At 36.6% G+C, this 16,555-nt stretch overlaps 4 protein-coding genes across 4 annotated transcripts; 3 read left to right on the top strand and 1 right to left on the bottom strand.

The window, feature by feature from the left end:
• Positions 1-1,425: 1,425 nt before the first annotated feature.
• Positions 1,426-4,488, top strand: LOC147472774 (uncharacterized). The gene is made up of 5 exons (XM_086588283.1): positions 1,426-1,493; positions 1,748-1,794; positions 1,891-2,050; positions 2,138-2,344; positions 3,620-4,488. The coding sequence occupies exons 1-5, from the start codon at positions 1,473-1,475 to the stop codon at positions 4,304-4,306; spliced, it is 1,122 nt and encodes a 373-aa protein (XP_086444409.1). The 5' UTR covers positions 1,426-1,472; the 3' UTR covers positions 4,307-4,488.
• A 408-nt stretch (positions 4,489-4,896) lies between these two features.
• On the bottom strand, positions 4,897-7,280 carry LOC147472773 (tubulin alpha-6 chain). Its single transcript, XM_086588286.1, has 4 exons — positions 6,943-7,280; positions 6,593-6,828; positions 5,913-6,020; positions 4,897-5,313 (listed from the first exon to the last, which is right to left on the bottom strand). Exons 1-4 carry the CDS (start codon positions 7,079-7,081, stop codon positions 5,191-5,193), a joined length of 606 nt encoding a protein of 201 aa, XP_086444412.1. The 5' UTR covers positions 7,082-7,280; the 3' UTR covers positions 4,897-5,190.
• A 1,019-nt stretch (positions 7,281-8,299) lies between these two features.
• Positions 8,300-12,245, top strand: LOC147472772 (RNA-binding KH domain-containing protein RCF3-like). Its single transcript, XM_086588282.1, has 9 exons — positions 8,300-8,438; positions 8,589-9,321; positions 9,726-10,190; positions 10,313-10,567; positions 10,816-11,127; positions 11,260-11,333; positions 11,450-11,561; positions 11,640-11,800; positions 12,009-12,245. The coding sequence occupies exons 2-8, from the start codon at positions 8,617-8,619 to the stop codon at positions 11,781-11,783; spliced, it is 2,067 nt and encodes a 688-aa protein (XP_086444408.1). The 5' UTR covers positions 8,300-8,438; positions 8,589-8,616; the 3' UTR covers positions 11,784-11,800; positions 12,009-12,245.
• A 1,264-nt stretch (positions 12,246-13,509) lies between these two features.
• On the top strand, positions 13,510-16,311 carry LOC147472771 (uncharacterized). The gene is made up of 2 exons (XM_086588285.1): positions 13,510-14,287; positions 16,026-16,311. The coding sequence occupies exons 1-2, from the start codon at positions 13,676-13,678 to the stop codon at positions 16,155-16,157; spliced, it is 744 nt and encodes a 247-aa protein (XP_086444411.1). The 5' UTR covers positions 13,510-13,675; the 3' UTR covers positions 16,158-16,311.
• Positions 16,312-16,555: the final 244 nt, after the last annotated feature.

Here is a 16,555-nt window from a genome sequence, read left to right as displayed (position 1 = left end):
AAAAATAAGTTTTTAAAACTTAATTAAAAATAATTTGCTAGAAAATTAAAACGAGTTAACGACTAAAACGGTAGTCCCAATTTTCTAAAAAAAATATACAAATTTTCAAAATAATCTGTGTATGCACGGGCCTACAAACTAGTTGTTATATTATATATTTTTAAAACAAATTTTTAAATATATAATTCGGGAATGCATGTTTTTATACCTTTTGCATTTATGTTTATGTTTATAGTGACAAAATCGTGACTTATTCACTTGAGAGTCCTATCTTTTGTAATTTATTTAGGTGCATAAAATGAGTAAATTGAGACCTATTTTTAATAAAGTTTTTGGATATTTTGTAAAGTTATATGAAATTACGAGGCTTTCCTTTAAAGTGAGGCCTCAGGCGGTTGCCTTTTTGGCCTTAAAGATGAGCCGGCACTTTGTGGCAACTCCCCAACCTAGCACCAACCATTATTATTATATATACATAATATAACTTTGGTCATGCCAATGCGTAAGCAAAATAGGATACAAGCAATCGAAGAAGCACGCATAGATGGAATAATTGATTTCAAAACTAGTAATGAAGAATTAGCTATGGACTACAAACTTTTGGGCGAAACAAAACTAACAAAATATAATAGATATTGCAAAAAATCATAGACCGAGAGGTAGGACTCTCGTAAAGGAGACCAAGAAGAAGAACACATTCGTAAGGGAGATCAAGAAGAAGAACACAGTCGTGTGGTAACAATTATATGAATCCCGATTATGTTTTCATAAATAAGTTCCCATTACAAATAACCATTTTTCAATTTTCAATCATTTAAAATTGTATTTTTTCCCTCTAAAAGTGAGCTAAAAATTGTATTGAGCATAAGAAAAACAGAGAGGGAAGGGTTACAGTAAGATAAGTGTAAACAGAAAAAACAAAAAATTGGGTATTGTACTTTAATGAGGTGTTGTTGCAACCCTGCTAGGTAGGCCTCCAAGCGCACCTCATCAAGCACATATCTCCCTCAATCAAACCAAAAGTAGGTACTAGAAGCAGTCTCCTATTTATATCATCGTGGTACACAATTACACATAAAGGGCTTCAAAAGTCATAGTTGTATTTTTTTTTGCCAAAAAATTTGCCTCTCTCCAAGTTGAGGATATCGTGAACCGATGCATTTTAAAAAATACATTTGCTCCACCTGGTCTTCATATAAAATTGTTGTTTACGTAAATAAATTATATAAAATTGTTAAAAAAAAAAAAAAATGAGAGCCAAAAGAAAAAAAAAATATGTACATGTATTCAAGTTTTGGACCTTCAAAATTTTAAAGAAAAAGAGCGCCAAATTTCCATATTTTTTCCCTCCTAAAAATCCGCGCTGATGATTTTATCTGAAAAAGAAACAAAATACCAAACCTTATCATCTCCTTTTTCCTTTTAAAACAGTATACCGTTGGTATTACTTGCTCACTTGTTCTATTCTTCTCATGGCTGTTAAGAGATTCCAGGTTCCTCATTTTCTCTCCTCTTGTTTATTCTCTGTTTGTGATTTGTTAGTATTTGTTAGTATTTGGTGAAATGCCCATATAAAGATTGTTTCTTTGAAGTGTTTGAAGAAAAAGGCATGAGAAATATGTGAGGGTGTATTGATATATTACCACCTGATGATGTATTATGGTTTCATATATTTAGTTTGATTCAGTTGAAAGTGTTTATAAAGCACTAAAATGTATGTAAACGCTTCGATTGTATATTTAAACAGGTCCAGAAGGAGTTTTCGAACAAAAGAACAAAGGCAAGCAATAAAAGGTAATTTTTTTTTTATATATACTCTTTGTAGGTGATCTGTTAGCACATATTATATGAACTATCTTTTAAATTATTGTTTGTTGCCCAAATATTCAGCCACTCAGGAATACCATCAGAGTATCAGATTGTCGCTAGCGACGAGGAAAGGAATGATTTGCTCAAACTTGCTGAGAGTTTTGGAAGGGATGCAGAGTCTAGACACCCAGTATTCGTGAAGTCCATGACCAGATCACATGTCTATGAAGGTTTTTGGCTGGTGAGTTACCATCTCATATTTCTTATCCATTTACTGTAATTATGCGTTCATTTCGCGTGTATTTAATTCTAGCTTAATTTACTTTAGGGGCTTCCGAGAGATTTTTGCAAAGAACACCTTCCATCACAAGATTTGATGATGGAGTTGGTTGATGAACAAGGTGTAAAATTTGAGGCAAAGTATCTTTCCAACAAAGGCGGCCTTAGTGGAGGATGGAGGGGGTTCTCCCTGAGTCATAGGTTGCTCGATGGAGATGCTGTTGTTTTCATGCTTGTTGAAAAAGCCAAATTCCAGGTAGTTAATTGTTTCACAGTCTCTATTTGCCCTCATTTTTTTAATTGTTGGTCAAGGGGAAATATTCAGTTTTGATATTGTATAAGTGCAACATTGTTAAGCTCTGGTTTTGTTCAATCTTTGACCATTCTTAAAATATGTTGCATAAACTTTGCAAGTTTGTTTTACTTGGATAGGCTGTCTTGCTTCACAGTATAGTAAAATCCTACTTGTATATTCAACTTATATTATTCTTGAACTCGCCATGAAGACAAAGTTATAGAAGTTATATACATGTGAATTGAACTTAGAAAGTTCATTGGCTGGCACTACATGGTATTCACTTTAGCACTCACATTACAGGGCACAGTGGTAGTAAACTCCCATGATATTGCACTTAGAAAATTGACCAGGAAATCAAATAGAATTATTCACTTTAGTACTCAGATTTACAGCTTTTACTCATTGGTAGGTTTGTATAGATCATATGGTATACTTTTCTCTAACAATACCTTGTAGTTCTAGCTGAATATTTCATACACTTTATTGCTTCTGAAATAACCCACACCCATCTGAAACTGTCATCCGAGTTCTAGGTGAATTAAGCATATTGCCACTCAAGACAGTTATAACATTAGGTCAGAATTACTTTACTAGTTTAGTTGCTAATTAGTTACAGCAGCAAAGTAATTCACCAAAGTTTTCCTAGCTTATCTTGTTGCATGGTAGATTGCTAGTTCTCTGTAAACGGCATCATTTACAATTTGCTGGATCATTTCCTTCCCATGAATTTTTATATAGCAAGTCGTAACACAATCACACCATTGTCCACTTGTTGCTGTACATGAAAGAAGTGTCATCCAAACAAATTTTAACATTTTTCTCATTTACCGTGCTCCAGTCGACCAGTCATATGTATTAATCACTTTACGACTTGCTGTTTCCAAAATTATCATTTTGAGTAAAAATGATTCACAAACTATATTTTTTTTCTTTGTTTTATTTTACATCTGGGTAGAACTCAGCATCCTGAGATCCACATTGATTTTGAACTTCAGGACAATATGCTCAAGGACCTAATTTTCTTGTCTCGTTCCTAAATGCATGCTATAGCCACGAAATTGAAAAGATCCTGAGCTTTTCAGTGACTTATTATTCCATGAGCTTTGGTAATGAAGTCTGTGACATTTGAGTTGCAAAATGGAAAAAATAGTTTTGCGATCCTATTTATATTTCTTATTTCATGGTGAATTGTTTTTCTGAAAGAGTATAATCAAAAGAATACTCCTCGTACAGGTCCATATTTTCCGAGTACGACCGAGTTTTGCAAGAGATTGGGTAATCTCTGATAAGAAGAGCAGTGTGAAATCTTTCGGTGGTTTTGAGAGCAATGATAAATTGGGGGATTATGATGAGGTTGGTGCTTCTAATGAAGCGGCCGAAATTGTTATGACTTCTTGCAAAAGAATTAAGCGAAAGGCTTCTACTGAGAAAAAAGAAGTTGCTGCTGCTAGCAGAAAGCAAGACACTTTTAGAGAGAATGGAGTGACATCCAGCTCAAAGGAAGAGCCTTCTAAACAGACAGAAGAAAGGACATCTATCGCGAAGGTTTGTGATGAGGTCGGTGCTGCTAGCAAAAAGCCTTCTTGCAAAAGACCTCAACCAGTTCATACAGTGGGAAAAATCAACAAGAGAAGTAAGCGAAAGGCTTCTTATGAGAAAAAAGAAGTTGCTGCTAGCAAAAAGCAAGAGGCTCCTAAAATGAAAGAAGAGACATCAGAGTCAAAGGAAGGGACTTCTGAACAGTCAGAAGAAAGGACATCTATCACGGAGGAGGATGCTTGTAAACAGAAAGAAGTGATATCTGGAACACTAGAGGCTTCGAAACAAAAGAAACAAGTGAAGCTGAAGGCTAAGAGAGCTCCGAAGTTGTTCAGGAGAAAAAAATTCCCAAATGGAAGGTTTTCAAAACTGAGAATCTGACCATTTTTTTTGCAGGCAATTTTTTCAATAATCTGAGATATTTCAGAAACTCTGAAGCTTGGGGTTTATGTTTCAATTTCAGTAAAGGTCTGCTTTTGGACTTGAGATGTACTCTAAAACCAAAACCTTGAAGTTTGAACCAAATTCATTCCATGATTTTATTAATATCTCCGTCCTCTCAAGATATTGTTGATTAATAATAATCATCACTTTGAGGTGATATCCTTCAACCAAGATAGATGCTTGTGTGCTTCAGTTGCCCTCTGTGTGGCCAGCCAGACACATAACTAGATCGGTATTCAGGCTGGATACTGCAGACCCGCACAGTAAGAGCATACTGATTTTTTGTATTTGTCTATGCTCTACGCTACTGAGCACTGAACTACCTTCAGAGGGTTACACCTCTAGCGTTCAGATTTCAAATGCTGTAGATTCATATAAGTTGAGAGCTGATTTCTTTTTTGTTCTCACATTTATAGTTGAGCCCAAAGAATTACAAATTTTTTTCACAAAATTTGAGCCAGCCAGACAACAATTATCCACACTAAAGGACTGCCAACAAGGAAAAATTAACAGCAGAAAACACTACAAGAGCAAACCAGAGAATTTCACTAATATTGAGCACTAGTCCTGGATCGATAAAAAATTACTTCCAAGTTTATACACATTTCTTGAGACATTTTATAATGGCAAGGAAGTTGCAACCATGTGTGGATGAGTAGCAGAGTGAAACATTCTATAAACACAATTGGGACTCGTAATTGCTTGTCTGCAGTGTAGTTCAGATGTAAATTGCTTGTCTGCAGCGTAGTTCATATTAACAGAGGAAAAGAAACTGCAGTAAACATTTTGAGGAGCTTATGTTTCTTGGGGCTTTCTAAAGTTCACTGTACAAGTGGAGCAGTCTGAGACATCCTTTCCTCTTCCAGAAGCGTGTATGGATCAATGTATGGAGGTGGTGCGACGGACATTCTGCTTCCATCATGGACAAAACTTGGGCCAAGATACTGCCAAATAAATCAAGACAGAGTAACAGTTAATAGAGACATCTAAGCACATAGCTCAAGCATACAGATTCTGGACTTCTGTTTGTTTCTACAAAATGAACAAAGTTGACAGGAACCAGCGCGAAACCAATTAAAAGCAACACGATGGCATTGCAGGGCTGATGCATAATATAAGATAGGCAACGGATTCAACATATTTGTTCACATGATTTTTATGGGATAAGATCCCTGGGTGAGCCTAATGTTCCTTCAACCACTCCCCCTTCTGCAGAGCAGGAATTTAACCTAGGACCTTGGGTGCGAGTCCCAAAGACAGGACCAACTACGGGCAGTGAGGAATTGTATGATTGACAAAATGAACATTATACGAGTGATGAAGTGTTAAGTGAAGATAAAAAATAGCAGGTGCCGACTAGCAAAGTCGGTAAAATCTTTGGGTGATGATACCAGAGGTCTGGGGCTCGAAAAAGAAAAAAAAGTTACTGATCTCATTTAAAACAGGCTTGCCATCAAACAAAAAAAAAAAAAAAAAAAGTGTAGATAAATTGAACACAGCTTACAAAGTAGAGATTTAACGGGAAAAAAAAAAAAAAACTTACAAAGTAGAGTGCCGAAAAAAATGCAATTGTTATGAGAATTAAAGGCCAAAATCCCAAGAAGAATGTTCCTCCAAGGGTGAGCAGTACTTTTGCACGTGGAAGCAAACCCTGGATTAGAAAACAGTTTCAAATCCAACAAAAACGAAGAACATTAGCCAGTAATAACAACGCCAAAACAAACGTTCAAGTGATGATTTTTCATGTGACATCTAATAATTCTCAAAGTCTTTCTCCAAAAATAAATTTATTTAGAGAACTCGTAATGCTACAAGAAGGTTCAAATAACAAAACAACACCTGCAAATTGTGATATATCAAGTAGCAAGCAAGTGATAATTGCTAATTGTTGTAACTTGATTCAAATAGAGGAGTGTAAACTATTCTGCAAACAAAATTATTTGCTACATAGACACTCCCAGTCTAAATAATCCACGAATTTGACCTATAATCTTTTCGAATCATAACTCCAGAGAATGAAAATATCAGTGAGTCAGTCTCACTGTTTTTACAAATTCTAGTCCTGGGGGTGTGAGATTATGATAAAGTGAAGAAAACGGAGTCAGTTTAAACTGAGAGAATATTGAACAATCCTAGCAAGTAAAGATTGAATATTTCAGGAGGCTCCTCAGGAACAAATTGGGAAAAGGAAATATTATTAATAAAAGAGAAGGAAGAAGCCACCTCGAGACCTTCACTGTTTAATTCCATAGAACGCTCCCTTTGGTTGGAAAGGCCTTTTTCAATTTCTGTTGAGACAAGATTCCTCTTTGACATTATTCTTTCATCTTCATTCACCTTAAGCTCTTGTCCTGATTCATATACACTTGTGTTTTTTTCTTCAATCAATGAAGAAGAAGAAGAAGTCATTCCTCGTTTCTTCAATTCCTTCATGAACAATGACTCTGGAGGTTCCTCACCTGCCAAACACTCACAAGAAGCACAATATCAATATCAATATCAATATCAAAAACGAAACCATAGCAAGAATGTTAATTAATGAAACAAAAAAACAAGCCATTGCAAGTGCTAACCATTGCTTTTTTTATCTCCATCTTGAGCCCGACAGAAAATCAGGTTACGACTACGAAATTTATTTTGTGGGAAAATAGATTCGGAGCAAAAGCAAGTAGAAGTTGTCCGGGAACTTAGAAGTAGAGATACACACGCCATTACTTTGTCAAATGATATTTTTATATTAACTGAAATAAAAACTCATAAGTCATAACCAAAGAAAGAAGAAACAAGGAAAGGTTTGCAAACCGTGTGAGACCAGATGGTGTTAACCTACTACTAATAATAACGTCCTTATAATATCATTTTACTTGCGGGCATGAGTTTGTTAGCTGCTTTTAGAACCACAAGTTACAGTGACGAAGAAAACAAACTAGACTTGGACTTTGGCGGCAAATTTGATGGACCACTTTTGCGGGCCGAAATGCCCAAATCACAGACACTACTTTTACTACTCGACCCAAGCCCGCCCAGTAACTTTGGCTACGGCTAGTGGGTTGTCAACCTCCCACAATATTATCATGTTGAGCCAGACAGCCATTGACTTACCTGGACAGGATAATTTTGATAATCAAAGAGATGAGCGAAATTGAGAAGTGAGGAGGACATAAAAAAATCAACCAAATGTTGGTTTTTTCTCATTCTCATTCATTAACCACTCTCTTCTCATCGTAACTTTTCCTCTCCCTCTCCCAATTGATCTCGCCTCTCTAAGTAACCGCTAAGCTTGGGGGGGTGTAAGATAAAGAGGTGGTAAGAGAGTGGGACTTTCTAGTTTGACCTTTTAGTTAGTCAAGTGAGAAGTTAAACGTTTGGGTTGAGGAAAAAATGTGTTAGGGTTGGTTGATGGACAAAATCTCCTCATCTCTTCTCTTCTTTTGTTCGTCCCTCCATCTTTTTCCAAAAACGTTAGCTCTCATGCTCCACTTGATCATGTTGAGCCGCTCTCTCTGCTCATGCCCCTTACTAATAAAGATAGACGGGATAATTTTGATAATCGTTAAGCGTTTTGTGGCGGATGGGGTATGTGGACAAAATGTTATTTTGGTTGGTTTCAAATTCCTCATTCCTTATCATTTTTTTGAGCTCTTCGTCTTCCTCTCCAATTTTCCATCTCCAATCCTTCGTCACCCAATTTTCCAATTCTCCATTCACGCCCCCATTGCTATACAATATATCAGTTAACTTATTTGGAAAAAATTTATCTTATATCAAATCCATCAAGTCTACCTAAATCTAGATTCTAGTGTACTAGAGAGCAACAAACTTATAATATAACAAGATAAGCAATATAATATTCATGGAATGTTTCCCCCTATTTCAATATCCATGTTTTGTGTGTCGATATGTATCTTTTAATTTTCGATATTCCGAAGAAATCAGAAAAGGTATTATTTTTGGTTAAATCTCGCTAAAACCCATCCTCCAACGAACAACTTTTCTTCTTATTATTATTATTGGGCTTCAATTCTCTCTCTCTCTCTTTCTCTCTAGGGTTTCCGTTCTTCGCTCCAAGGTAACTAAAAATTTCACATTACTCTTTCTTATAGTTTAATTTGATACCCTAGTTGTTCCACCAGTATCCAATAGATTCTCTTATATGTTTGTTTTTATAGATTCTAATATATGTAGTGACATATAACGAATAAGTTTTTTTGTTTGATAGATTTAGACCTGAAATTGGTGCAATTACCATGTCGTTTTCTTTGACGCCTTCCAAGAGGCAGTATGATAGGAGTCCCTTAGAGCACAATGGGAAAGGGAAATGGCAGAAGTCAGCGAGTTTTAATTCCCAGTTGCAACCGCTAAAAATCTCCCCTGGTAGTACTGTTTTTCGGGTTCTTTGCCCTACTTCCAAGTCTGGAAGTGTGATTGGGAAAGGTGGCACCATTATAACTAATATACGACAGGAAACAGGTGCCAAGGTTAGAGTTGAGGAGCCTGTTTCTGGGGATGATGAGAGAGTTATTGTTATTGTTGGCACGGAGAAAGAGGTAGAAGTCAACAATGAGAAGAGTAAAGAGGAGGACGGAGAAGATGATGACGCTCCTAATGAGATTGATGAAGCCAAAGAAAATGAAGATACTACTGAAGATAAGGTATCTTCTCCTTTTGTAGATTCGCAATCAGAGAAAGTGACATCAGCTGTGCAGAAAGCTCTATTTCTTGTTTTTGAAAGAATGGTTCTTGGAGAACCTGATTTTGATGATGGTGATGAAGACAACAAATCTGCTTCCTATGTTGTGAGGCTACTTGTGCTATCTAGCCAAGTTGGTTGCCTCCTTGGTAAGGGCGGAAGTGTAATCAAGCAAATGGCTGCTGACAGTGGGGCACAAATACGAATTCTTCCGAGGGACAAACTCCCTCAATGTGCTTCCTCCACCGATGAACTGGTCCAGGTATAAAACATTGTAATTGCTATTTATGCTTCTTCAACAAAGTTACTGTCCGCAATAAATTTATAAAGAAAGATATAGCAACATAGACTGTCCGAATAAGAAGTGATTTGTCTGAAGTTTTTTTTTTTTTTTTTTTTTTTGGGGGTGCAAATGGTCTGTGTTTAATACTTTTGTCTGGTGTAAGAAAATAAAATTTGCATTTTTATCTTCTTAATGTTGCGAAAACTTATAAGAAGCCATATTGAGTAAAAAAAAGTTTATTCTTCATATTCGAAATTTGTTTAATAGTTGTTACCGTATCCTGTCATGATGTTTTGCTCACCTTTACTGGTTTAGAGAAATCGTAGTTCTTTCATTGCAACAGTTATTTTTGGTGAAATAATTTTACTTGGTTGCTGTTTCAGCTCACAGGGGGATTAGAGGCAGTAAGGAAGGCCCTTCAGCTTGTTTCTCAGCAGCTTTTAGATAACCCGCCTCGTGACCGTGAATCCTTTCCCACAACCAAAACTATTGGTCCATCCTCTCACCCATTTGCTCCTATCTCCAAGCCTGACGTTCATCAACCACCAAACTATCAGTTTCAGGGTCAAGCAGCATTATATTCATCTGGGCCTCATGATCGTCCTGATTATCATTTGAATGGTCCTCATTCAATTCCTAAATACCGTGAAACTGGTATCCCTGGCAGGATGAGACCTTCTCTTGAAGTCACTTTCCGGATGTTGTCTCATAATGAGAGAGTAGGAGGGGTGATAGGGAAGGGAGGAACCATCGTTAAGACATTACAACATGAAACTGGCTGTGACATAAAAATCCTAGAAGGCAGTCCTGATTCTGAGGATCGCCTTATAATCATATCCGGACCAGCGGTAATGCTTTCCCTTTAGCTGCATCTGTTGTGAGTCATGTTTTAATTTCAATTGTTAGAATATCTAGTAATTGAAGGCAAGTGTAATATGACACTGCTGACATGAATAATTCATGGATGCAGCATCCAGATGATAGGATCTCTGCTGTACAAGATGCAGTTCTTCGTGTGCAGGGTAGGATAGCAAGGGCTTTACCTGACAGTAGTGATAAACCTGTAATATCTAGGCTTATTGTCTCCTCCAGTCAGATTGGTTGCCTCCTGGGAATGGGTGGTACCATCATAGCAGAAATGAGGAAATATACTGGGGCTAACATTCGTATATTACCAAAGGATCAGATTCCAAAGTTTGTTTCAGGAACCGAGGAAGTAGTTCAGGTATTCTTTTAATATGAGCCTTTGTTAATACATTATGAGCTGTATAATCTCAGACTGATTATTTATTTAATTTTTAAAGTTTACTAATAGAAGGATTGAAAAGATAAGCGTCTGGCAATATTTATTTCTTATCAACACCTTTCAAGTTTGTGACTAACTATTTCAATGTGAGTTGTGTCAGAAAGTGTATGTTTTGTGTTATTGGTCATAATTCACAAACTTGAGCATGTGCATGACTCTGCTTACAGATGACAGGGGAATTTGAGTCAGTTCAAGAAGCTCTTTTCCAGATAACCTCTAGGTTGCAGCATGATCTCCTGCGCTTTGCATTCCCTTCCATGAATCAACCTGGACATCATGCTTTTCCAGATCAATTACCTCCATTTCCTTACATGGGACGGAGGGAACCTTCACCTCCCGGAATGTATATGGGTGGCATACATCCACATGGCCGTATTCATCCCCATGATGATCGATCTGCTTTTGCGCAAAATATTCACAGACAAGGCCCCCCTCATAGTTCAGGAAGAATTCATTCTTCAGCGCCATGGGAACCTCAGGTGTCTACTTTTTATCCCACTCTTAATGCCATGGACTTTTATACAATTCCCCATTTGACTATCTTGATATTGCTTAGAGATGATGCTCATTTTGTTGCATCCAAACAAGTTTTCTAATTAATTTGGATTTAGGGAGTAATTGATGTTGGTGGACCAATGGGAATGTCAGACTATGCTGGAGGTGCTCCTCAAAGAAGATTTGGAGGGTTTGTTTATTTATTTTTTTTTATTACTTACACTGTTCTTTTATACTTTTATTTGAAATATTAGCAATCAGATCCTCCTGATATTGCTGTGAATGATTTTTTTGTTGTGGATGCAGTGGAAGCCAGCATACGGTTGTTACTACCACTACTGTGGAAGTCATTGTTCCTCGAGCTATTGTTCCGTCAATTTATGGAGAGGATGGAAGCTCTTTAAAACAGATAATTCAGGTTTCTTCTGTGATCTTACATTCATGCATGCATGCATATTGCATCACTGTTTTATACTGACTGCTTGCTTTATTTCAGATATCTGGTGCAAGAATTACTATCACTGAGCCCAAACCTGGAGCAACGGAGACTGTAATTGTGATAAATGGGACACCCGAACAGACACATGCTGCACAGAGTCTACTTCAAGCGTTTGTATTGAGTGGAGGAGGTTCTCCTTGAGCTGACATACCAGATAGGTAATATTTCTATCTGACGGTCTTTTATTGAAGTGCAACTTGCTAGAGTAGACACATCACTTGCAATATCATGGTTATAGCTGGGGTTATTGGTAAGACTTTTTCCCATTACATCATGATTTCATTTATATAAATGAAATGAAAGAGAAAAAAAAAGAATACTGATGTTTGGTCACCTTATTGCTGTTGTTAAAACCTAATATTTCAGCCCAAGAAAGAAGCTTGGAGGACGCAAGAATTATTTAGTAATTCAGTTTTGGGGCTAACTCAAATAGGGACATTCCTCAAAGGACATTCTATGCTCAGTTTCAGTTGGAGATTTATTTTGAGTAAGTGAATTATTTCCTTTTGTGCCCATGTAATGAGGAAAAATAGTGCTCAAGATTTATGTATATTGGAACAAAGTATTGTTGATGTTCTATGAAGGAAATTTTGTTCTACAAAATTGGAATGTGTCTGAGTGTCTCTCATCAATTGGTGTATTGAAACAATTTTGGGATCCATCTTCTGTGGTGATGATCATGATGCGTGTTCCTGACTTTGTTCAGTTTCTGCATTTGTCAGATGTGAAATTACCTTGTTCTCACCTAACTGATATATGCACAAGTTGAACACATAGGCACCTTACCCCCCCCTTTGGTTTATAGCTTTATTTGCCATAGCTTTGTATCGAAGCTTGTTTTTAGCTTCACTAATGAGATACCAGCTCATGGGAAGTAGCATTATGTGGAACTTGAGAATACATGAGCAATATTAATGTTCGTTCGTCCATGGATGTGTGTTGTTGCGAACAAATGTCTCTTCTGTTTGCTATAGGACGCCTTTGCGCTTCTCCTGCGTGACCCGACTCTTCACATTTGTAATAATTAGATATATGTTTAATAATAATATCTTTTGCTTTATTTTGGTGAATAGTCACAATCATCCATCTGTAAATATTATCTGCCTCTCGTGTAGAATACAATTGAAATACCAATTGTAGCTCAACTATTGCTATTCCAGCCAGGTAAGTGAGACCTCTTTGAGTGGTGGAGTCAGTTAGGGTGGGGCACAAGTGCACAACAACCTCTTCATTGTGGCATCTCCAATGGGGGGTGTAAAATTACACCTCCACCTAAGTTTCACATAGGTGCCATTGAAATAATTTTTTACCATCTAAAGTAATTTTTTCTAATTGTCAGTTTAAAATCTATCACTCTTCCATTTATAGTATTTATAAATATTCATTACTGATTATAAAACTTTCCAATGGAAAAGTGTAAAAAAAAAATTGGAGATGGATTTTAAACTCGGTTTCACATTTTTTTTTAATTTTTAAATTGGGGCCTATAAAACGTTTTTACAAATGGTAAATGTGAAAAAAACGTTGGTTTTTTTAATTTAAATTGGGACAACGTTTGTTCGGACGTTGGTTAAAGTGTTGAAATGTGGAATTTCTACTTTCTCTATCAATTAATATTCTATTATTTATAATACCATTCCTATTGAAAATAGTTTTTTGATATTTGGAGTATAAATTTTACAAAGATTCCCTTAGATAGCCCAAAATAGGAGTTAGTACCATTCTTAGCTTCGTTTCAATATAAAGTATAAAATTTCTTGAAAAGAAAAGAATGTACCTAAAATCTAAAATCTAGACAGCATAGATGATTACAAAGAGAATAATAAAAAACAAAAAAATCTATTTACAGGTGTGTGTCGAATTGGTTGGAGGCTCGAACCACTTGTGTAGCAAAGTTGGGTGTTGGGTGGCATTCAATATCCCCCACATGTCACATTAATAAGTCCGTCTGCAATCAGTTTAAAGTTTAAAGTTTTTGCAAGAAGTGAAATAAATAACATTCTCTCCCAACTCACTCTGCTCCTGCAATTTTAATGAACACTGCCGCCATGGGAGAGTTGGAAGATTGGGAAGTGCTCCAAAGCCCAGAAGCTAGTTTCATTATTTCAGGTGATTCTGAAAGCTTAATAATAAGGTCGGACTACTTCATTGTTGATTCCAATTCTCAACTCATGGTGTCGGAATCAGGCATTGAGGAGGTTGTTTCACCTAAAGATATCAACTTTGAAGAGAAACAAGCTTCTGGGTTGGTTTCTGAGCAGTTTAGAGGGAATAATAATGAATTGGATTGCGAAAATGGTATGAAAGATGATGTGTGTACTATTGAAGCAGTTGAGGCCCATAGCGATAATGAGTCTGGGGAAAGTTTGTTGGCTTCGGAGAGTGAGGTATCAGAAATGGGAAATGATGAAATCGAGCCAAGAGCTGTAGCCGACGAATTAAACTCCGGGGAGGAGGGGAAGGCAATAGTGGTTTGGTATAAACTTCCTTTTGAGCTGTTGAAATTTTGTATATTCAGGGTTAGCCCAGTTTGGACTGTCTCTTTCGCTGCAGCTCTTATGGGACTTGTCATTCTTAAGAGGAGATTGTCTAGGATGAAGGCAAAGAGTCGGAGCATTCCAATTAAGCTCACGGTTGACGATAAGGTCAGTTTCTTAATACCATTAGCTTTTTGTAGTCACTCGTATGTGTATATCATAGCTAATGAGAGGGCTTTATTTACTGTTGTTCTGTTTCTTAGTGGTTCATATCGAAATTGGCCGACAATTTTTGCCCATTATGAGTGTACTAAGGGATGCTAAGTTAGTTGGGATGTTGTAGTGGGGTGCAGATGCCTGGGTAGCCTCTTCTTATATGGCATTGTATGACTTACTAACACAATACAATAATTCCCTTGAAAAGGGCTTATAAAGTTATAAGCAAATCAATTAAGACTACATTGTTCCCCACTTTATTAAATCACATTTACTAAGAAAATAGCTAATTATAGTGAGGAAAAGTCCATGTGTCAATCTGTTATTTGTTTTTTTTGGGAAATCTCTAAATTACCAAATTGATCAAACTGTGTTTAAAACACCAGGGGGGAGGGAAGGGTGTTACCAGTCAATGGAAATATGGTAAAAACAACCCCTTTGAAATAGGATGCCTTGTTCTGGCCCTTGAGAGGAGGGATTTACCTCCTTTCTCTCTGCAGCTAAGCAATGAAGAAAAGGAACTACTGAGCTCCCCAAGTTTCTTTAAGTATTTACTTATTTGAGACTTTTGTTTCTAAAGCGAGATTGACTGGAGCGAGTTTTGAAAGTACTTGGGTGATTCCACATACAACCCTGAAATAAGGTGGAACCCACAATGCTGGGTGTGTAGTTATGCCTTGCTTGAAGTCCATGTATAGAATGTGCCTCTTCAAAGGCTTCTCCAAATGTTCATCCAAGGAATATTGATGCAGTGCTTATTGTCAAGATGCCCATAATTTACAACTATAATGGCACAGTTTGGAGCTTCAGTCGTGAGAAAGTAATATTTTGTATACTTTGAAGCGAAGGTTACTAACTTTAACAGGTTTTACTGCGCCTCAGAGGATATTATACATTTCGTATGTTTTAGTGCAAGTAGTCTCTACATTCTTTTGGAAGCATATGTTGCCTTGAGATTATATGTACACCGTCCTTTTCTTTGACCTTAGAAAGTAACATTATTTTCTTACACGTTTATATCTTAGGCTTAGGTCAAAAACTGGAATCCCCTGCAGGTCTCATTTAGAATCAATGTTATTTAAGTAAGGAGTTTTCATTTCTCTTAGTCTTGATTTAACTTCTTTAAAGCTAAATTTTGTTAGTGGAAATGTTTATAAAATGGGCTTGCCCTGTTTTAGTTGCTAAATAAACATATAAAATATTGTAATCACAAGTGAGGCATAACCGCATTCCTCATTGCCAGTTTGCATTTATATGTACTTGAGCTCACACTGCGCTTGATGAAAAACTGAAGAACCAGAAGTTTGATCTTCCTTCAGGGACTTGATCCGTGATATTTCCTGCAACTGCTGTATCAAAGGAGTCCTATTCTGTATTTCATTTTTGTCAAAAGCTCTGGGGTGTGGATTTTCCCTAATGCAGTTTAGTCAATGAGAAATGAGCTTCAGTTAACAGAACAATATACATTCGGTTGAGTATCATATTGTCTAGAACTAAAATCTTAGTCTTGTTCTTGCTATTAAGTGTTAACTAATGTTGCTATTAAGTATTAACTAATGTATCAAAAGCCTCTAATTTGATGTAGAGTTTGGTTGGTACATAACTTAGATAATCTCTTACTACTGCATGTAAGATTGCATATGAACATCTCGATGTGTGTTCTCTTTTCTAACTGATGTTAAACCTGCAGAAGGTATCCCAGTTCATGATGCGTGCCAGCCGTCTTAATGAAGCTTTTTCAGTAGTGAGACGCGTCCCAGTTATTCGACCTCTGCTACCAGGTGCTGGTGTGACTCCATGGCCCATGGTGAACCTGAGATGAAACGCGATATGAATAGTTACTGTAAAACAAGTTCATTTAGAAATATATAAGTTTCTAGACTTGGTAAGTTGTTTTTTTGATAGAGTACTTGTGTGTAAAATTATATCTACAAAGTTGAACAATTTGTGAAATGTAAGACTTGTTTGCCTGTGTTTTTTATTTGTTTCTGCTTACTATGGTTTTTTGTCTCTACTTAGAGCTCCAAAATCATCTAGACAGTCTTTTAATTGATTGTGGCTGTGTTTGTCTTTAAAGATGGTGACTATTTTATGGTAGTAAATTCGATTTCTCTGCCCCTAACCCCCTAATAGTAGTGATGAATCATTCAATGTATCTCATGAAGTACCCCAAATGTATACATAAATTCAATATCTTTTGGCACTTTTCCGTACTTTTGG

Source organism: Coptis chinensis, unplaced genomic scaffold (genome assembly GCF_015680905.1).
Source record: "Coptis chinensis isolate HL-2020 unplaced genomic scaffold, ASM1568090v1 utg73_pilon_pilon, whole genome shotgun sequence".
Classification (NCBI taxonomy): domain Eukaryota; kingdom Viridiplantae; phylum Streptophyta; class Magnoliopsida; order Ranunculales; family Ranunculaceae; genus Coptis; species Coptis chinensis.
Note: the sequence above shows the minus strand (reverse complement) of the source record. Positions and strands in the feature narration are given on the sequence as shown.

What these genes read in the sequence shown, in the direction of transcription:
- LOC147472771 (XM_086588285.1), top strand. Translation starts at nt 13,676, where the DNA reads ATGAACACTGCCGCCATGGGAGAGTTGGAAGATTGGGAAGTGCTCCAA. An exon ending in AGCTCACGGTTGACGATAAG is followed by an intron (nt 14,288 to 16,025) that starts GTCAGTTTCTTA and finishes TTAAACCTGCAG; the next exon opens with AAGGTATCCCAGTTCATGAT.
- LOC147472774 (XM_086588283.1), top strand. Translation starts at nt 1,473, where the DNA reads ATGGCTGTTAAGAGATTCCAG. An exon ending in TGGCTGTTAAGAGATTCCAG is followed by an intron (nt 1,494 to 1,747) that starts GTTCCTCATTTT and finishes ATATTTAAACAG; the next exon opens with GTCCAGAAGGAGTTTTCGAA. An exon ending in TCTATGAAGGTTTTTGGCTG is followed by an intron (nt 2,051 to 2,137) that starts GTGAGTTACCAT and finishes AATTTACTTTAG; the next exon opens with GGGCTTCCGAGAGATTTTTG.
- LOC147472772 (XM_086588282.1), top strand. Translation starts at nt 8,617, where the DNA reads ATGTCGTTTTCTTTGACGCCTTCCAAGAGGCAGTATGATAGGAGTCCC. An exon ending in GAACCGAGGAAGTAGTTCAG is followed by an intron (nt 10,568 to 10,815) that starts GTATTCTTTTAA and finishes CTCTGCTTACAG; the next exon opens with ATGACAGGGGAATTTGAGTC. An exon ending in CTTTAAAACAGATAATTCAG is followed by an intron (nt 11,562 to 11,639) that starts GTTTCTTCTGTG and finishes GCTTTATTTCAG; the next exon opens with ATATCTGGTGCAAGAATTAC.
- LOC147472773 (XM_086588286.1), bottom strand. Translation starts at nt 7,081, where the DNA reads ATGGCGTGTGTATCTCTACTTCTAAGTTCCCGGACAACTTCTACTTGC. An exon ending in TGGAGATAAAAAAAGCAATG is followed by an intron (nt 6,829 to 6,942) that starts GTTAGCACTTGC and finishes AGTGTTTGGCAG; the next exon opens with GTGAGGAACCTCCAGAGTCA. An exon ending in TTTTTTCGGCACTCTACTTT is followed by an intron (nt 5,314 to 5,912) that starts GTAAGTTTTTTT and finishes TTTATTTGGCAG; the next exon opens with TATCTTGGCCCAAGTTTTGT.